The 18,193-nt window shown below is 36.1% G+C and overlaps 1 protein-coding gene across 1 annotated transcript in view; it reads left to right on the top strand.

Annotated features, from left to right (window-relative positions):
- LOC137652175 (FMRFamide receptor-like) overlaps positions 1 to 18,193 on the top strand; it is a 107,570-nt gene that overhangs the window by 5,943 nt on the left and 83,434 nt on the right. The window contains exon 3 of the mRNA XM_068385384.1: positions 121 to 651. Within this exon, the coding sequence (XP_068241485.1) occupies positions 121 to 651 (531 nt within the window). The remainder of the gene's footprint in view (positions 1 to 120; positions 652 to 18,193) is intronic.

The raw sequence follows: 18,193 nt of genomic DNA on the forward strand, positions 1-18,193 counted from the left end.
GAGAAGACTTAAGAAATATCGCTCTTTGAACGATATCATTCTTCTTTCTTGTTAGGAATAATCCTTCTCACAGATCTTACGCACCATAATTATAGTTAAATTTTATCATATTTTTCATAGTATATCTAAGTGATGAAACTCTCCTAGACATGGAAATGATTGAAAATACAACTTTCAACGAAGACTTAGCCCTTGGGGGGCTTATAAACAATGTTTCCAAGAGTCCTACGTACCTGCAAATCAACAACACTGACAATCCTTACTTAAGCCCTGGCAACTTCTCTGCCAATCCCATCTACGACGAGACATCCCTAGATTTCCCCCAGAACATCTCGACCTTGACCAATGAATCCAAAGCCTCCATTTACGAGACCTTCATGGACGACTCTCGCCACTGGGTCCAGAAGGTCTTCGTCCCCCTGGTCATGTGCTTCGGGGTCGTCGGGAACAGCGTGTCCATGGTCGTCCTAACCAGGAGGAAGATGAGGTCGTCTACTAATAGCTATCTGACAGCTCTGGCCATCTCCGATCTGCTGTACCTGATCTTCGTGTTCTTCCTCTCGCTGAAGCATCATCCGGACATGCAGCATCCGAGCCACTGGCTTTACTGGCACTACGTTCGATACGCCTTGTGGCTGACGGATGCGTCCAGTAAGTCCTGATTCGTGAGTTTCTCTCTCTCTCTCTCTCTCTCTCTCTCTCTCTCTCTCTCTCTCTCTAAAATCCTACCTGGGTATTTGATAAGTATTGGGTTATCCTCACTATTGTCTTGTGAATGCTGTATAATTTGTAAAAGTCTCTCTCTCTCTCTCTCTCTCTCTCTCTCTCTCTCTCTCTCTCTCTCTAAAATCCTACCTGGGTATTTGATAAGTATTGGGTTATGCTCACTATTGTCTTGTGAATGCTCTCTAATTTGTAAAACTCTCTCTTTCTCTCTCTCTCTCTCTCTCCTCTCTCTCTCTCTCAAACCCTACCTGGGTATTTGATAAGTATTGGGTTATCCTCACTATTGTCTTGTGAATGCTGTATAATTTGTAAAAGTCTCTCTCTCTCTCTCTCTCTCTCTCTCTCTCTCTCTCTCAGTTCCCGTCAGTGAAAAGGTTTATATAACAAATATAATCGTTCTATTACTTGAATTGTCTGAATGAACATGTTTCAACAACAAAGTCTGCCCTCTCTCTCTCTCTCTCTCTCTCTCTCTCTCTCTCTCTCTCTGCAACATGGATAATTCCCTTAGTCATAAGATATTTTTCTCTAAGTATCTCATTTCCCTTTAGGGAAAAGTTTATATAATAAATATCAATTTCTTTCGGAGAATTGCTCATGTACATATGCGAGTTGTTTGATAAACAACATTGGAAAGTAAATGAAACTGGTGAGCCTCGGTATCAATGACATTCCCAAGAAGAAAATCATAATATTTCATACAGTAAAATGTAAGACTTCTGGTAAACCATTTTGGCTGCTAGTGTCCAACAATATCAGTGTCACACACTAGAGCCAAGGACTCTACCATTAGGGTCTTTGCTATATTGGACCCAGGCAATAATTTCAGGGACTGTCTCACATGCAACCAAAGCAATCATTTATGAGGTGTTGCAGCACCTAAGACAATCATTTTAAGTTCTTTTCTTAAGCTGTAAAAAAAAAAAAATTCTAGGTGTCTCTGCTTCTCTTCTTTGTTATTGTTGAAAATACATTTAATTATACGAAACGTCATTTGTTTACTGTCGGTTCTAGTTCATGGGAATATAATTTTAAAATTGCCTGATGATTTTAAAACGTTATGGTACCTTATTTTTCTTCGAAAACGTCTTTATGAACTATTATCAGTACCCAAGGCAGTAATTTATATATATATATATATATATATATGTATATATATATATATGTATGTATATATATATATATATATACACACCACACACACACACACACACATATATATATATATATATATATTGGTAAGTTACAATAATCCAAAAATTGGTGCCCGAGGCGATATAAACCTGATCTAATTAACAAAATACTAAAATTAAGACCTTGGATCCGAGTAACCAAGTATTATAAAGAAGTTTCTAAATTTGTGCATGGGGTTACAAGTAGACAAGTATCAAAAGTTCAAACTTCCAGCAATTTTTTTTATGTTGATCAGGCTGACATAAGTCTTTTTATAGTTTATATATGAAATATCTGTTTGATGTTGTTACTGTTATTAAAATATTTTATTCTAATTGTTCATTATTTCTCGTAGCGCTTATTTATTTCTTTATTTCCTTTCCTCACTGCGCTATTTTTCCCTGTTGGAGCCCTTGGGTTGATAGCATCTTCCTTTGCCAACTAGGATTGTAGCTATAATAATAATAATAATAATAATAATAATAATAATAATAATAATAATAATAATAATGTGTTTGGGGTCCAAGTCAAAAAGGCTCTAAAGAAGAAGTTCCTATTGAAACATATCTTTTGGAAACTTCCAGATAGCAGTTTCCTTTGAAATTATAAATAATATATCTTTTGACATTAAACATATATGTTAATTTGAGAATAAATACATAAATGAAAGTGAATATGATGATTAAGATTAGAGTTGTGACTATAAATGGAGGGTGAAAAACTTGATAAGCAGTTGAATAATAAACGAAATAAGAAAAATAGCTAGAGGTGTGCAAAATATTGGCAAGAGATTATGAGTCTATGGACGCTAAAGGCCGCTCAAGGATGGCTGATGCAGAGGACAGTGACAATGCCCTAGAGACTGACCAAATATCAATATGATCAGCACCCCAAACCCCCTCCACCCAAGCTGGGACCAGAGGGGGGGCAGGCAATGTCTGCTGATGACTCAACCCGTAGACTTATCAACAATGTCCTAAACACTGACCACATGTCACTATGATGAGCGCCCCTCTCCACCCAAGCTGGACCAGAGAGGGCAATACAATGTCTGCTGATGACTCAGCAGGTAGACTTATAGGATCCCACAAATCCCCAATCCTTAGCTCACAAGGATGTTGAAATTGCAGACACTACACGAAACTACAGAGTTTAAGCGGGACCCCATCTCCCGCCCAGCAGAACGCCTGTCAGGGACGTTTCCATATACTACGTATGAACTGATTAAGAAATATTAAAGCTCTATGCCTACCATCGTAGCTAAAGAAGAAATTGAATGATGGGAAATATGAAGATACTAGAAATGATAAAAGGGTGTAGCATAGAGAAAACGATGGATTAAGGTGTTTCAAGAAGCCTTGAGGTACATGCAAAAAAGGGAGGATGGCATGTTAATGAAACGATACAGAAGTGTCAAGAAGGAGGAGGAAGGGAAGACCTAGAATGGAACAATGAATGTGGGGAAAGAGGTAGAGGAGAAGAAGAGCATTCTAAGACAACTAAACAACAAATGTTGTAGTTTTCTGCACAGAATGAATGAATGAATGATCTGAAGTTCTCTGACATCCTGACATCGAAGGTCATTGACGCCGATATCGTTTATTATGAATAAAAAATAAGAAGAATATTCAATTAGAAGAGAGAGAGAGAGAGAGAGAGAGAGAGAGAGAGAGAGAGATTTGAAGTTCTCCGGCATCCTGACATCGAAGGTCATTGACAACGATATCGTTTATTATAAATAAAGATAAGAAGAATATTCAATTAGAAGAGAGAGAGAGAGAGAGAGAGAGAGAGAGAGAGAGAGAGATTTGAAGTTCTCCGGCATCCTGACATCGAAGGTCATTGAAGCCGATATCGTTTATTATAAATAGATTAAAAGAATATTCAATTAGAAGAGAGAGAGAGAGAGAGAGAGAGAGAGAGAGAGAGAGAGAGATTTGAAGTTCTCTGGCATCCTGACATCGAAGGTCATTGACGCCGATATCGTTTATTATAAATAAAGATAAGAAGAATATTCAATTAGAAGAGAGAGAGAGAGAGAGAGAGAGAGAGAGAGAGAGAGAGAGAGAGATTTGAAGTTCTCCGGCATCCTGACATCGAAGGTCATTGAAGCCGATATCGTTTATTATAAATAAAGATAAGAAGAATATTCAATTAGAAGAGAGAGAGAGAGAGAGAGAGAGAGAGAGAGAGAGAGAGAAAGAGAGAGATTTGAAGTTCTCTGGCATCCTGACATCGAAGGTCATTGAAGCCGATATCGTTTATTATAAATAAAGATAAGAAGAATATTCAATTAGAAGAGAGAGAGAGAGAGAGAGAGAGAGAGAGAGAGAGAGAGATTTGAAGTTCTCTGGCAATCCTGACATCGAAGGTCATTGAAGCCGATATCGTTTATTATAAATAAAGATAAGAAGAATATTCAATTAGAAGAGAGAGAGAGAGAGAGAGAGAGAGAGAGAGAGAGAGATTTGAAGTTCTCTGGCATCCTGACATCGAAGGTCATTGACGCCGATATCGTTTATTATAAATAAAGATAAGAAGAATATTCAATTAGAAGAGAGAGAGAGAGAGAGAGAGAGAGAGAGAGAGATTTGAAGTTCTCCGGCATCCTGACATCGAAGGTCATTGACGCCGATATCGTTTATTATAAATAAAGATAAGAAGAATATTCAATTAGAAGAGAGAGAGAGAGAGAGAGAGGAGAGAGAGAGAGAGAGAGAGAGAGATTTGAAGTTCTCTGGCATCCTGACATCGAAGGTCATTGACGCCGATATCGTTTATTATAAATAAAGATAAGAAGAATATTCAATTAGAAGAGAGAGAGAGAGAGAGAGAGAGAGAGAGAGAGAGATTTGAAGTTCTCCGGCATCCTGACATCGAAGGTCATTGACGCCGATATCGTTTATTATAAATAAAGATAAGAAGAATATTCAATTAGAAGAGAGAGAGAGAGAGATAGTTGAGAGAGAGAGAGAGAGAGAGAGAGAGAGAGAGAGAGATTTGAAGTTCTCCGGCATCCTGACATCGAAGGTCATTGACGCCGATATCGTTTATTATAAATAAAGATAAGAAGAATATTCAATTAGAAGAGAGAGAGAGAGAGAGAGAGAGAGAGAGAGAGAGAGAGAGAGAATGATTTGAAGTTCTCTGGCATCCTGACATCGAAGGTCATTGACGCCGATATCGTTTATTATAAATAAAGATTAAAAGAATATTCAATTAGAAGAGAGAGAGAGAGAGAGAGAGAGAGAGAGAGAGGAGAGAGAGAGAGAGAGAATGATTTGAAGTTCTCTGGCATCCTGACATCGAAGGTCATTGACGCCGATATCGTTTATTATAAATAAAGATTAAAAGAATATTCAATTAGAGAGAGAGAGAGAGAGAGAGAGAGAGAGGAGAGAGAGAGAGAGAGAGAGAGAGAATGATTTGAAGTTCTCTGGCATCCTGACATCGAAGGTCATTGACGCCGATATCGTTTATTATAAATAAAGATAAGAAGAATATTCAATTAGAAGAGAGAGAGAGAGAGAGAGAGAGAGAGAGAGAGAGAGAGAGAGAGAGAGATTTGAAGTTCTCCGGCATCCTGACATCGAAGGTCATTGAAGCCCGATATCGTTTATTATAAATAAAGATAAGAAGAATATTCAATTAGAAGAGAGAGAGAGAGAGGAGAGAGAGAGAGAAGAGAGAGAGGAATGATTTGAAGTTCTCTGGCATCCTGACATCGAAGGTCATTGACGCCCGATATCGTTTATTATAAATAAAGATTAAAAGAATATTCAATTAAAACTAGAAAAGTAAACATGATATTAAAGTAAATTGTATTAAGAAGACCCGAGGCTTACCCACAACTCTTCAAAGTAAAAATGATGTTGCTTTATATTTTCTCTGCACCAACCCACACCTCGTGGTCAAGTTGATGCCCCATCTCACTTATATGAGAAACTGGGTTCTCATATAAGGTGAAGAATGTGAGGTTACTTTAAGCCCCCTTCTGCACTTGCTAGTCAGTCACTAGTAAAAGTTCACATTGGTCTTTTCATTGTTTATTTATGAAATATCTGTTTCAATGTTGTTAATGTTTTTAAAATATTCCATTTTAATTGTTCAATACTTCTTATATCTTTTATTCATTTCCTTATTTCCTTTCTTCACTGGGCTATTTTTCCCTGTTGGAGCCCTTGGGCTTATTGCATCTTTCTTTTCCAACTAGGGTTGTAGGCTTATCTATTAATAATAATAATAATAATAATAATAATAATAGCACTACTACTACCAATAATAATAATAATAATAATAATAATAATAATAATAATAATAATAATAATTGAAAATGTGCCTAAGACTATCATGCACTGCTACATAGCATAGCCCCATAAGAAGAATGGCACATGAATAAACATATCCGTTACCCTAGCAAACATTGAAATACACCTCCACCTTGCATTGTATTACTCCTACAATCTATGTTTAGATAGACCCTACTGCCCCAATATATATACCACCCTAGCCAGCACTTTCTTGGCCTTCCTCTACTCATGGACAAGGCCTGTAATATCGTACCTTTTCCTCCATGTGCGTGAGGCCAAACCAACACATTAACATTCATTTATCTTTCCTCTAATGTTAATCATTTAACCACAACATTCACCTTTCAACCCTCCTACTCGAATTTAATAAGCAGACAAATTAACTCAACACTACTCTCCTACTGCAGCCATCGTCAGCACCTGACTTCCATAAGGGGAGACTTGGTTCAATAATCTGTTCATACAATTTCTTCATTACAATTTTACGCAAATCAAAAAAACTTTTCATCACATCCAAGAAAAAAACTTGTCTAATTTTTCATTTATCCTCATAAGCTTACCCCTTACTACCACCCATTTTCGAATCGTACAATAAACACTTACTCTAATTTACCACAACTGATTCGAATGAACAGAGTGAAAACTTACCTACGAAGCATCTAGTAACAAAACATGTGAGACTGGATGTTAATATCTTGAATGGTTATCTTGCTGTTTTTAAACCTCTCTCTCTCCTCTCTCTCTCTCATCTCTCTCCTCTCTCCTCTCTTCATTAATAGCCTAGAAATTATTTTCCTGTCTCCCCCTATATAATAGAACAAGTGTCTAGATATATATACATATATATATAATATATATATATATAACTCACGAAAGCTGACGCGTGATGAGTCTGTTGATGTCCCTAACGGACGAAAGTACTAACTCCAATCAAGTCTTTTCCTTTCGTGAGTATAACACATATATACCGTATTATGTATATGTATACATACATACAATATATATATATATATATATATATAAATACTGTATATCTTTCCGGTCATGCTGAACGGCAAAATGTATAACTACTCGGTCTCTCCTAGTCCCTTGGGCAGGGGGAGAAGGAGTAGTCATAACCTGGTGAGAAGGTTGTATAATTAGAAAAGGGAGAGGGGGTGGGAAGGGTTGAATGTGTGTGTGCAAATCTATCTAAATATTTAGCCCTCGTTTTTGACGGATCGCATACGCTATTAAGTAATACTCTGTTATCGCTTACACTCTAAACGTACCTATGCAAACGTTTTTATTTTCTCATAATGTAATCAATAATATCTATCATTAGACACCTGTTTATCGTATATCCTTGATGTTAAACAACTCCCAACACCTACATTAACAATACTTGAAATCATTGCTTATTCAATTTGAATAGCAATCATTAAAGACCAATCACAGTTCGATACTATACCGGTCTCCCTGTTACACCCCCATTTTAAAGGTTTTGAATGACGCCATGAATGGCAGAGGGGCAAGGGGACAGAGACATTGCCCTATCAAGCAGGACAATGCCCTAGAGACTGACCATATATACATATGATCAGCGCTCAAGCCCCCCTCTCCAGCCAAGCTGGGGCCAAAGGAGGGCCAGGGCAATGGCTGTTGATGTCTCAGCAGATAGACCTATAGGCTCCACAAAAACCTCCCATCCTAAGCTCACAAGGATGGTGAGGTTACAGCGACCAAAGAAAACTAACGAGTTTGAGCGAGATTCGAACTCCAGCCTGGCGATCACCCCAGTCAAGGACGTTACCACATCGGTCACCACAACCACCTACTGCACTTTAACCTTAAAATAAAATTCATTTTTCAGTTCATTCATGCCAGAGTGCGAAATAGTGTCCCTCTCTCTCGTCTGCAAATCTATTAATTTTCATTTTGATTATTTCCACTAATTGAATCAACTCACCAATGGCTTTGCTTCCTTTGTTTTGAGGTATAATAACAAATATAAAACTTCCTTGTTTTAATTCCTTTCAAACACGACCTCGTTCCACATAATCATCAATGGGAAAGATCCCTACCCTACCTTGCCCTTGCAGTATAATCCCAATCTTTTATTTAGACGACATTCAACGAACGTTTTACCATTATAATTCCCTAAATGGAACATCCTCTATGAACAGATTAAAAATCCTTTGTTTGGGAGGCTGATTAGCCTTTCCGAATCATTTATTATCAATCAGCTTAGTCTCTTTTCAGATTACACATCTCTTAATGGATCAATCAGCTTAGTCTCTTTTCAGATTACACATCTCTTAATGGATCAATCAGCTTAGTCTCTTTTCAGATTACACATCTCTTAATGGATCAATCAGCTTAGTCTCTTTTCAGATTACACATCTCTTAATGGATCAATCAGCTTAGTCTCTTTACAGATTACACATCTCTTGGATCAATCATCTCTGCCATAAAGGTCATACCGAGTTGCAATTTGCAATAATTAGTCAAGTAATTAACATGTCATTTTAGGTGAGGTTGTTTTTCCGTGATTTAGATTCACCATTAGCGAGCCATGACGATTGAAAGTAAAGTTTTACCTAATTACTGTTTCTATCAGGTAGGAATGTTATCACATTTGATGAATTTAGAAACTTGATATGTAGCATTATTTAGGTTATATTTTGACGGGTCGCGTACACTAGTAGGTAATACTCTGCTATCGCTTACACTCTAAACGTACCTATGCAAACGTTTTTTACTCATTATGTCATCCATAATATCTATCATTAGATAGATATTTCCAACAACTCTCCACACCCACATTAACAATACATCAAGTGACTGCAGATTCAATTATTGATTGGCTAGAATTTAACATCAATCCCAGTTCGATAAAGCGCCGGTCTCCCTGTTACGGCCCATTTTAAAGGTTTTAAAGGCCATTCATAAATGGCAGAGGCAAGGGACAGTGACATTGCCCTATCAAGCAGGACAATGCCCTAGAGACTGACCATATATACATATGATCAGCGCTCAAGCCCCTCTCCACTCAAGCTAGGACCAAGGAGGGCAAGGCAATGGCTGCTGATGTCTCAGCAGATAGACCTCTAGGCTCCCCAAAAAAACCCCATCCTAAGCTCACAAGGATGGTGAGGTTACAGCGACCAAAGAACCTAACGAGTTTGAGCGTTACTCGAACCCCAGTCTGGCGTTCACCAGTCAGGGATGTTACCACATCGGCCACCACAACCACTACTGCACTTTAACCTTAAAATAGAATTCATTTTTCAGTTCATTCATGCCAGAGTGCGAAATAATGTCCCTTTCTCTCTTCTGCAAATCTATTAATTTTCATTTTGATTATTTCCACTAATTGAATCAACTCACCAATGGCTTTGCTTCCTTTGTTTTGAGGTATAATAACAAATAAAACTTCCCTTGTTTTAATTCCTTTCAAACACGACCTCGTTCCACATAATCATCAATGGGAAAGATCCCTACCCTACCTTGCCCTTGCAGTATAATCCCAATCTTTTATTTAGACGACATTCAACGAACGTTTTACCATTATAATTCCCCTAAATGGAACATCCTCTATGAACAGATTAAAAATCCTTTGTTTGGGAGGCTGATTAGCCTATCCGAATCATTTATCATCAATCAGCTTAGTCTCTTTTCAGATTACACCTCTCTTAATGGATCAATCATCTCTGCCATAAAGGTCATACCGAGTTGCAATTTGCAATAATTAGTCAAGTAATTAACATGTCATTTTAGGTGAGGTTGTTTTTTCGTGATTTAGATTCACCATTAGCGAGCCATGACGATTGAAAGTAAAGTTTCACCTAATTACTGTTTCTATCAGGTAGGAATGTTATCACATTTGATGAATTCAGACACTTGATTTATAGCATTATTTCGGTTATATGTCTGCTTATATCGTTATTATTATTATTATTATTATCATTATTATTATTATTATTATTATTATTATTATTAATTGCTAACCTGCAACCCTAGTTGGAAAAGTAGAATACTATAAAGCCAGGGGCATTGTTTTTTCTTGTACAGAAAATTGTCTTGACTAGTTTGTATAAAAGTGTCTTGTAAAGAAAATTATCTTGACTAGTTCGTATGAAAGTTTCTTGTACAGAAAATTGTCTTGAATAGTTTGTATAAATGTTTTTTGTACAGAAAATTATCTTGACTAGTTTGTATATAGGTTTCTTGTACAGAAAATTGTCTTGACTATTTTATATAAAAGTTTCTTGTACAGGAACTTGTCTTGACTAGTTTGTATAAAAGTGTCTTGTACAGAAAATTGTCTTGACTAGTTTGTATAAACGTTTCTTGTACAGAACATTGTCTTGACTAGTTTGTATAAAAGTTTCTTGTACAGAAAATTATCTTGACTAGTTTTTATAAAACTTTATTGTACAGAAAATTGTCTTGAATAGTTTGTATAAAACTTTCTTGTACAGAAAATTGTCTTGAATAGTTTGTATAAAACTTTCTTGTACAGAAAATTGTCTTGAATAGTTTGTATAAAACTTTCTTGTACAGAAAATTGTCTTGACTAGTTTTCATATAGGTTTCTTGTACAGAAAATTGTCTTAACTAGTTTGTATGAAAGTTTCTTGTACAGAAAATTATCTTGACTAGTTTGTACAAAAGTTTCTTGTACAGAAAATTATCTTGACTAGTTTGTATGAAAGTTTCTTGTACAGAAAATTGTCTTGACTAGTTTATATAAAAGTTTCTTGTACAGAAAATTATCTTGACTAGTTTGAATGAAAGTTTCTTGTACAGAAAATTGTCTTGAATAGCTTGTATAAAAGTTTCTTGTACAGAAAATTATCTTGACTAGTTTGTATGAAAGTTTCTTATACAGAAAATTGTCTTGACTAGTCTGTATAAAAGTTTCTTGTACAGAAAATTGTCTTGACTAGTTTGTATAAAACTTTATTGTACAGAAAATTGTCTTGAATAGTTTGTATAAAACTTTCTTGTACAGAAAATTGTCTTGACTAAGTACAGAAAATTGTCTTGACTAGTTTTTATATAGGTTTCTTGTACAGAAAATTGTCCTAACTAGTTTGTATGAAAGTTTCTTTACAGAAAATTGTCTTTTGTCTTGACTAGTTTGTATAAAAGGTTTTTGAATAAAAAGGTTCTTTATTCATTACATTAGACGTAAATATAGTGAAAATGTGAACAGATCTAGATATTATACCACGGTGCTCCGTAACCATTTCTACTAGAAAAATATGTTTTCCTAAAATTTACTGAAGATTTATATCCAATGGTCTTCAATGAGTTTGCATAAAAAGGAAATGCCAAAAATTTGGTTGAAAGTGTTTAATCGAAATATGAGAAGGATGGCAGATAGGGAAAAGGTTAACATGGTAGGATGGTTGGGACAGATAAAGTATTGTTTGGATGATTGAGACAGAAGATAAGTTGGATGAATGATTGAGACAAATGAAATATTGGTTGACTAGTTCGGTCCGATAACATGCTGGTCAGATGTTGTGACAGAGGAAATCTTGGTTGGATGGTAGTGACAGAGGAAGTGTGCCACCCTCTCCGACTGTTCTACGCACTACAATATCCACGAGGAAGATAAACAACATAGGTGACAACACATTCCCTTTGAGTACTCGACTGTTTACATATTGGTCGGTCAAGACAGATGAAGTGTTTGTTGACACGGAGGAACTCCTGGCTAACATTTGGGACAGGAAAACCCGTCACTTGAATTACCGAGACAGCGACAAAGTTGATCAGATGCTTGAATATTGAAACAGGAAAATTGGTGAGACAGTTGAGATGCAAGGAGTATGTGCTGGGTGGTCGAGACGTACACTGTTGTTAGGCTGGTTTACTTATTGCAAATGAACGAGTGGTCAGATCGTTGAGACGGCAATAGCAGTATGGTTGAAATGGAGAAAAACCTGGATGATTGAGACATAAAATAAGTTAGTTGGAAGGTTCAAACAAAAAGTTTTAATAAGACAGAAAAAAGAAACTTAGTTGAATGGTTTAGATAAAGAAAGTGTTGACTAGATGATTAAGCAACTAGATAAAAGGTTTTTCAGTTGGATGGTTAAAACAACAAGGATTTAGGTGGAAGGCTTTGAAAGCGGAAACGTTGGTTTATTGGCAAAGGAAGTGTTGGGTAAATGGTCTGACGTAGAAAGTCTTTACCATTAGTTATGATTATTACTATCATTATTAACAATTAAGCTACAACCCTTGTTGGAAAAGCTGGAAGCGATAAGCCCAAGGGCTTCAACAGGGAAAAAATATCCCATAGAGATACGGAAATATGGAAATAAATAAACTTTATGAGAAGTAATAAACAATTAAAATATTTGAAGAAAAGTAACAAGTTTTTTGCAAGCTTGAACTTTTAAAGTTCTTCCGATTCAACTACCCGATTAGGAAGATCCTTCCACAACTTGGTCATAGCAGGAATAAAACTTCTAGAATATTGTGTATTACGAACAGGACGGGACTATCCGGGAAGATCTGAATGTAAAGGATGGTCAGAATTATGAAAAATATTATGCTGCATGCATAACCAACTAATTGAACAACGGCGCCATAGATTATTATCTAGATCAGGAATAAGATATCTAATAGACCGTAAGTTCCTGTCCAACAAATTAATATGAAAATCAGTAGCTGAAGACCAGACAGGAGAGCAATACTTGAAACAAGGTAGAATGAAAAAAATTAAAAATTCTTCGGAATATATTGATCACCGAAAATCTTAAAAGACTTTCTTAAAAAAACAATATTTTGTGCAATTGAAGATGACACAGACCTAATGTGTTTCTCAAAAGTAAACCTGTTGTCGAGAATCCCACCTAAAATTTTAAAGGAGTCATACAGAGTTAAAGAAACATTATCAATGCCGAGATCCAGATGTTGAGGAACCACTGTCCTCGACCTAATTACAATCATAATGAGTTTGATTAGGATTCAACTTCATGTCCAATAATTTGCACCATGCACTAATTTTAGCTAGCTCTCTATAATCATTGGAATGGAAGGTTCTCAGTGTTCAGCAAATGGAAGAATGTATTAAAGCTAGAGGTAAATGTTGCAGTGTATAAGCTGCTGAAGTTTCCCTCACTGGAAATCATCGGATTCAGTTGCGGTAGGGGTCTTGCTATCTAGTTTACCAATTTACTCTTAATTTATTGATTTCAAAGTTAACCATTTTTCCTGTGACAAAGCAACACAATGAACTTTACATCACTCACACTTTACCTATTGAATCGTGCAAGAGTTTTCTACGCAATAAACTTCCCACATAAACAGAAATATTTATTATTCGTGGTGCGACCTTGCACACTACACCTGCTATGCCGTATCATTCTTTCTGGCAAGCATTGTCTCTTCTAGAAAATCAGTATTCCATGGTATCAATACTTTTTTTCATCCACGTATATCTAGCATTTACTAGATCTTACAGCAATGGTTCGCTCTGTTCTCTCCACATGACTGAATCATCTCAAACACTCGAATTTATCTGTGGCCTGATTGGTAACGTCTCTGCCTGGTGTTTGCCAGTCGGGGGTTCGAGTCCCACTCAGACTCGTTGGTGCCATTAGTGTCTGCAACCTTACCATCCTTGTGAGCTAAGGTTGGGGGGTTTGGGGTAGCTTATAGGTCTATCTGCTGAGTCATCAGCAGCCACTGTCTGGCCCTTCCCTGGTCCTAGCTTGGGTGGGAGAGGAGGCTTTGGCGCTGATCATATAATATAGGGTCAGTCTCTAAGGCAATTGTCCTGATTGCTAGGGCAATGTCAATGTGCCCTTGCCTCTGTCATTCATGAGCGACCTTTTAAACCTTTAAACTACTTCTAGGTGCCTCCATTTCGCCTTCTTTGATATTCTTTTTTTCGTCTGTTGAATTACACGATCAATTCATCTAAACTAAAGATATCCAATTTCTCTACTTTATTCAGATTAAATTCACACGTCAGTTCACTTGGATGTAAGTGTCTATGTATATTCTATATAAAAACAGTTGGAATACTTTTGGATAGGAATACTTCTGTCTCTTTTCATCATCTCTCTTACGTCTATTGACACAAAGGGCCTCAGTTAGATTTTGCCAGTCGTCTCTATCCTGAGCTTTTAAATCAATACTTCTCCATTCATCATCTACTTTACACTTCATAGTCCTCATCCATGTAGGCCGGTGCCTTCCAACTCTTCTAGTGCCTTGTGGAGCCCAGTTGAAAGTTTGTTGAAATAATCTCTCTCGAAGAGTACGAAGAGCATGCCCAAACCATCTCCATCTACCCCTCACCATGATCATCCCCATAAGCCATTTACGTAATCTCTCTTAAAGTTTAATTTATAATCCTTGTCCTGCCATTTATCTAACAATATTCTTGTATATTAACTATCTCTTTATATTAATGTATATCAAATAGATGAGTTTTGAGCATCTGAAAACTGAACTGCTTATATTCCACACCAAAAGCCCATTGGTTATAAATGTGAAAAGAAAAACTATTGAATTCCTTCCCAAAGTAAAATTCATACATTCAACATAAAAGCACAACGAGAATTAATTAAATGACAACCCTTTGTATAATGAATAAAATGAATATCTCAGCTCTCGAACAAATGTTACGTATGAATATTCACATCAAATATGGATCGTTTCAATAAAAATTTTCCTTTATTACCACGCTGGAAATACTGTAGTCGGATGCCATCTGCAATGCTCTCTCTCCTCCTCTCTCTCTCTCTCTCTCTCTCTCTCTGTATATATACATACTGTATATATATATATATATATATACAATATACACATATATATAGTATATATGCATATATACAATATATACATATATATATATATATATATGCATATATACATACATATGTATATATACAGTATATATATACATATATACAATATATATTTGTATATGCAAATATATATATATATATATATATATATACAGTATTATATTACACTTTCTCTAAAAAAAAAAGTATTTAATCAGATGGCCCTACCAGTATTAAAGAACATAACCTATATGGTTAAAACTCCAATAAGCTATGGGAAGAATAATGATGGGACTAACACTAAGGAGAGAAGAAAAAGAGCAATATGGACCGGAGAGCAAACTAAGGTAGAGGATATTCTAACAGAATGTAAGAAAAAGAAATGGACATGGGTAGGATATATAATGAGAATGGCAGATAATAGATAGATATAAAAAAAAATAACAGAATGGGTATATAGTAGAGATTGTAAAAGTAGCAGGGGGGAAGGAAGAGAAGACGATGGATCGGCGAACCTAAGGAAAAAACCCATCAAAGTGCTTTTACACGAAAAGCCCCTTTCGGACAAAAATTTGACCCCCAGGTCTTTTTGGATGGTACCAGGGTGACAACAAACTTACCTAATCACTCCACCTCTCTTAAGCATTTGCCATTATGAATATTAGAAGGACCCCGACTCAAAATTCAACCCCTTTCCAAAGTGTGGAAAGTTTCAGACGATATATAAAATATACGATTTACAAAATCCATAATCAAATATCATGAGGGATATCAGATGATTTCAATTGGAAGTGCAGAATTAAAAAAGAAATAGAATAACTAGACTTGCTTTTTAGAGGGTGAAATCTGATTTCACTAAGGTAGAAAAAAGTCTATTGTCTGCAATGAAGAATTATACCAAATAACAGGCGCCATGGCACTGCTAAAAGATCCTGCTAATTTCGTATGTCCCATTCAGGATGAGATATCTGTTTATGCAAGTTCCCCTCACACAGCCTAACGGAGCGCGAACTTACTGTCGGCTTCTCCCACGGCCTAGGCTGGGTCTAGGCACACCTAGATCGAGGCTTCTCCTGTCATTTGCCATATGCCATAAACTTTCTACCATGTCAGACATGTCGCTCTATTTCTTCAGAAAACTTAAAGCGACAGGGGTGGGGGGTGCGGTTTGAGAGTTGGATGTGGCATGAAAGGATGAAAGTCGGGACTTTACTATTATTATTTATAATTCAAAACGAGTAACAATATAACATTAGAAACATATATTTACTTCTCCCTTCTCACTGCTGTATTAAGGACATTTTCAAATGTATAGCTAAAAAAAAAAACGAAATGAAAAAATGTACGGGCTTCTTTGTGCTTTCAATGTATGCAAAATTCTATTTTGTTTCTTCCTAGACTTCGTAATGAAGACCAACATTAAATCTAATTTGAAATATCATTAATATCCCAATACAGTTCCATAATTTCTAAAACATTATTGGTTATTTCAAAACAACTTGAGTTTCTTACTAAGAAAGTAATATCAAAACTTAAAATAGACTAATAAATGGCCGATCAAAAATTTTCAAAAGGTTTAATATTTAAAGGCCTCTCATAAATGGCAATGACATTGCCCTATAAAGCAGGACAATGCCCTAGACCTCATACAGTATATACATATGATCAGCACCTAAGCACCCTCTTCACCCAAGCTACGACCAAAGAAGGCCAGGCAATGGCTGCTGACGACTCAGCAGATAGACATACAGGCTCCCCCAAAATTCCCCCTACTTAGCTCACCAGGATGGAGAGGTTGTGGAGACCGAAGGAACTAACGAGTTTGAGCGGGACTCGAACTCCAATCTGGCGATCACCAGTCCGGGACGTTACCACATTTGCCACCACAACCCTTAGAATAGTCATGATGACTATAGAAATAAAGATAGCGATGTGCAAAATTACTTGAAGACTGCAATATTTTGACTGGACAGCTACTAGTCAGGGCCACCCATACTAGGTTGGTTTGCTGTGAGAGATTAGACGAAACTCTCCCACATCCACCAATCTGCAGTAGTGGTGATGAAAACTGGCCAAACCCCAGACATGTATTATCATAGCTGAGGCCTTTGTCCTGTAGTGCAATGGAAAAGGCAGCATTTATTGTTGTTGTTGTTATTGTATATGTGTGTGTATATATATGTATGTATATATACTGTATATATATAAATATATATATACATATATATATATATATACATATATATATATATATATATATATATATATATATATATATATATATATATATATATATATATATATGAGAGAGAGAGAGAGAGGAGAGAGAGAGAGAGAGAGAGAGAGAGAGAGAGAGAGAGAGAGAGAGAGAGAGAGAGAGAGCAAAATACTTGAGTAGGAAATCAGAAAATCGTTGCGATAACGCGTTCTTATACTTTATAAGAAAGCAAGAGGGATTGTGCATCCAAAAATATAAGATTAAACTTGTGAAACCTTTATTCTTATTGAAGGAATTATCTCAGTATCAAGAGATATTTTAATTTTACCTGTTAATTATTTAATTATCAATATAATTCGAATTATACCAATAGTTATTAGGATGAGATTTTACCCTCTTTTTAAGATGAAGAAGGAAATTATTTGATAAATAAATGGACTATCCATTAAATAGATTAATAAGTAAATAACTAAGGGCAGATGATAACAAGGACCAAAAGAAAACTACAGAGTGTCCCAAAATAATGTACTGTATACATTCTTTGGATTGTTACAAGTTGTTCAATTTATTAATATTAACGTGGAAAACAGATTCACAGGAGAGAAAAAATGCACATTTAAAGATTCTGAGAGTTCACAGTGAAAAACTCTCAGAATCTTTAAATGTGCATTATTTCTCTCCTGTGAATCTGTTTTCCACGTTAATATCAAGAAATTGAACATACAACAATCCAAAGTGTGTATACATTATTTTGGGACACCCTGTACATTCTAATCATGCGCTAGCTCTCTATAAGTGTATCTCTCTCTCTCTCTCTCTCTCTCTCTCTCTCTCTCTCTCTCTCTCTCTCTCTCTCTCTCTCTCTCTCTCTCTCTCTCTCTCTCATAATCACCCAACCCCGTTCAGTTACAAACCCAATTACGTTATACCTTGAATTTTATTTACCAATTCAATACGAAAGCCTTGTG

Source organism: Palaemon carinicauda, chromosome 13 (genome assembly GCF_036898095.1).
Source record: "Palaemon carinicauda isolate YSFRI2023 chromosome 13, ASM3689809v2, whole genome shotgun sequence".
Classification (NCBI taxonomy): domain Eukaryota; kingdom Metazoa; phylum Arthropoda; class Malacostraca; order Decapoda; family Palaemonidae; genus Palaemon; species Palaemon carinicauda.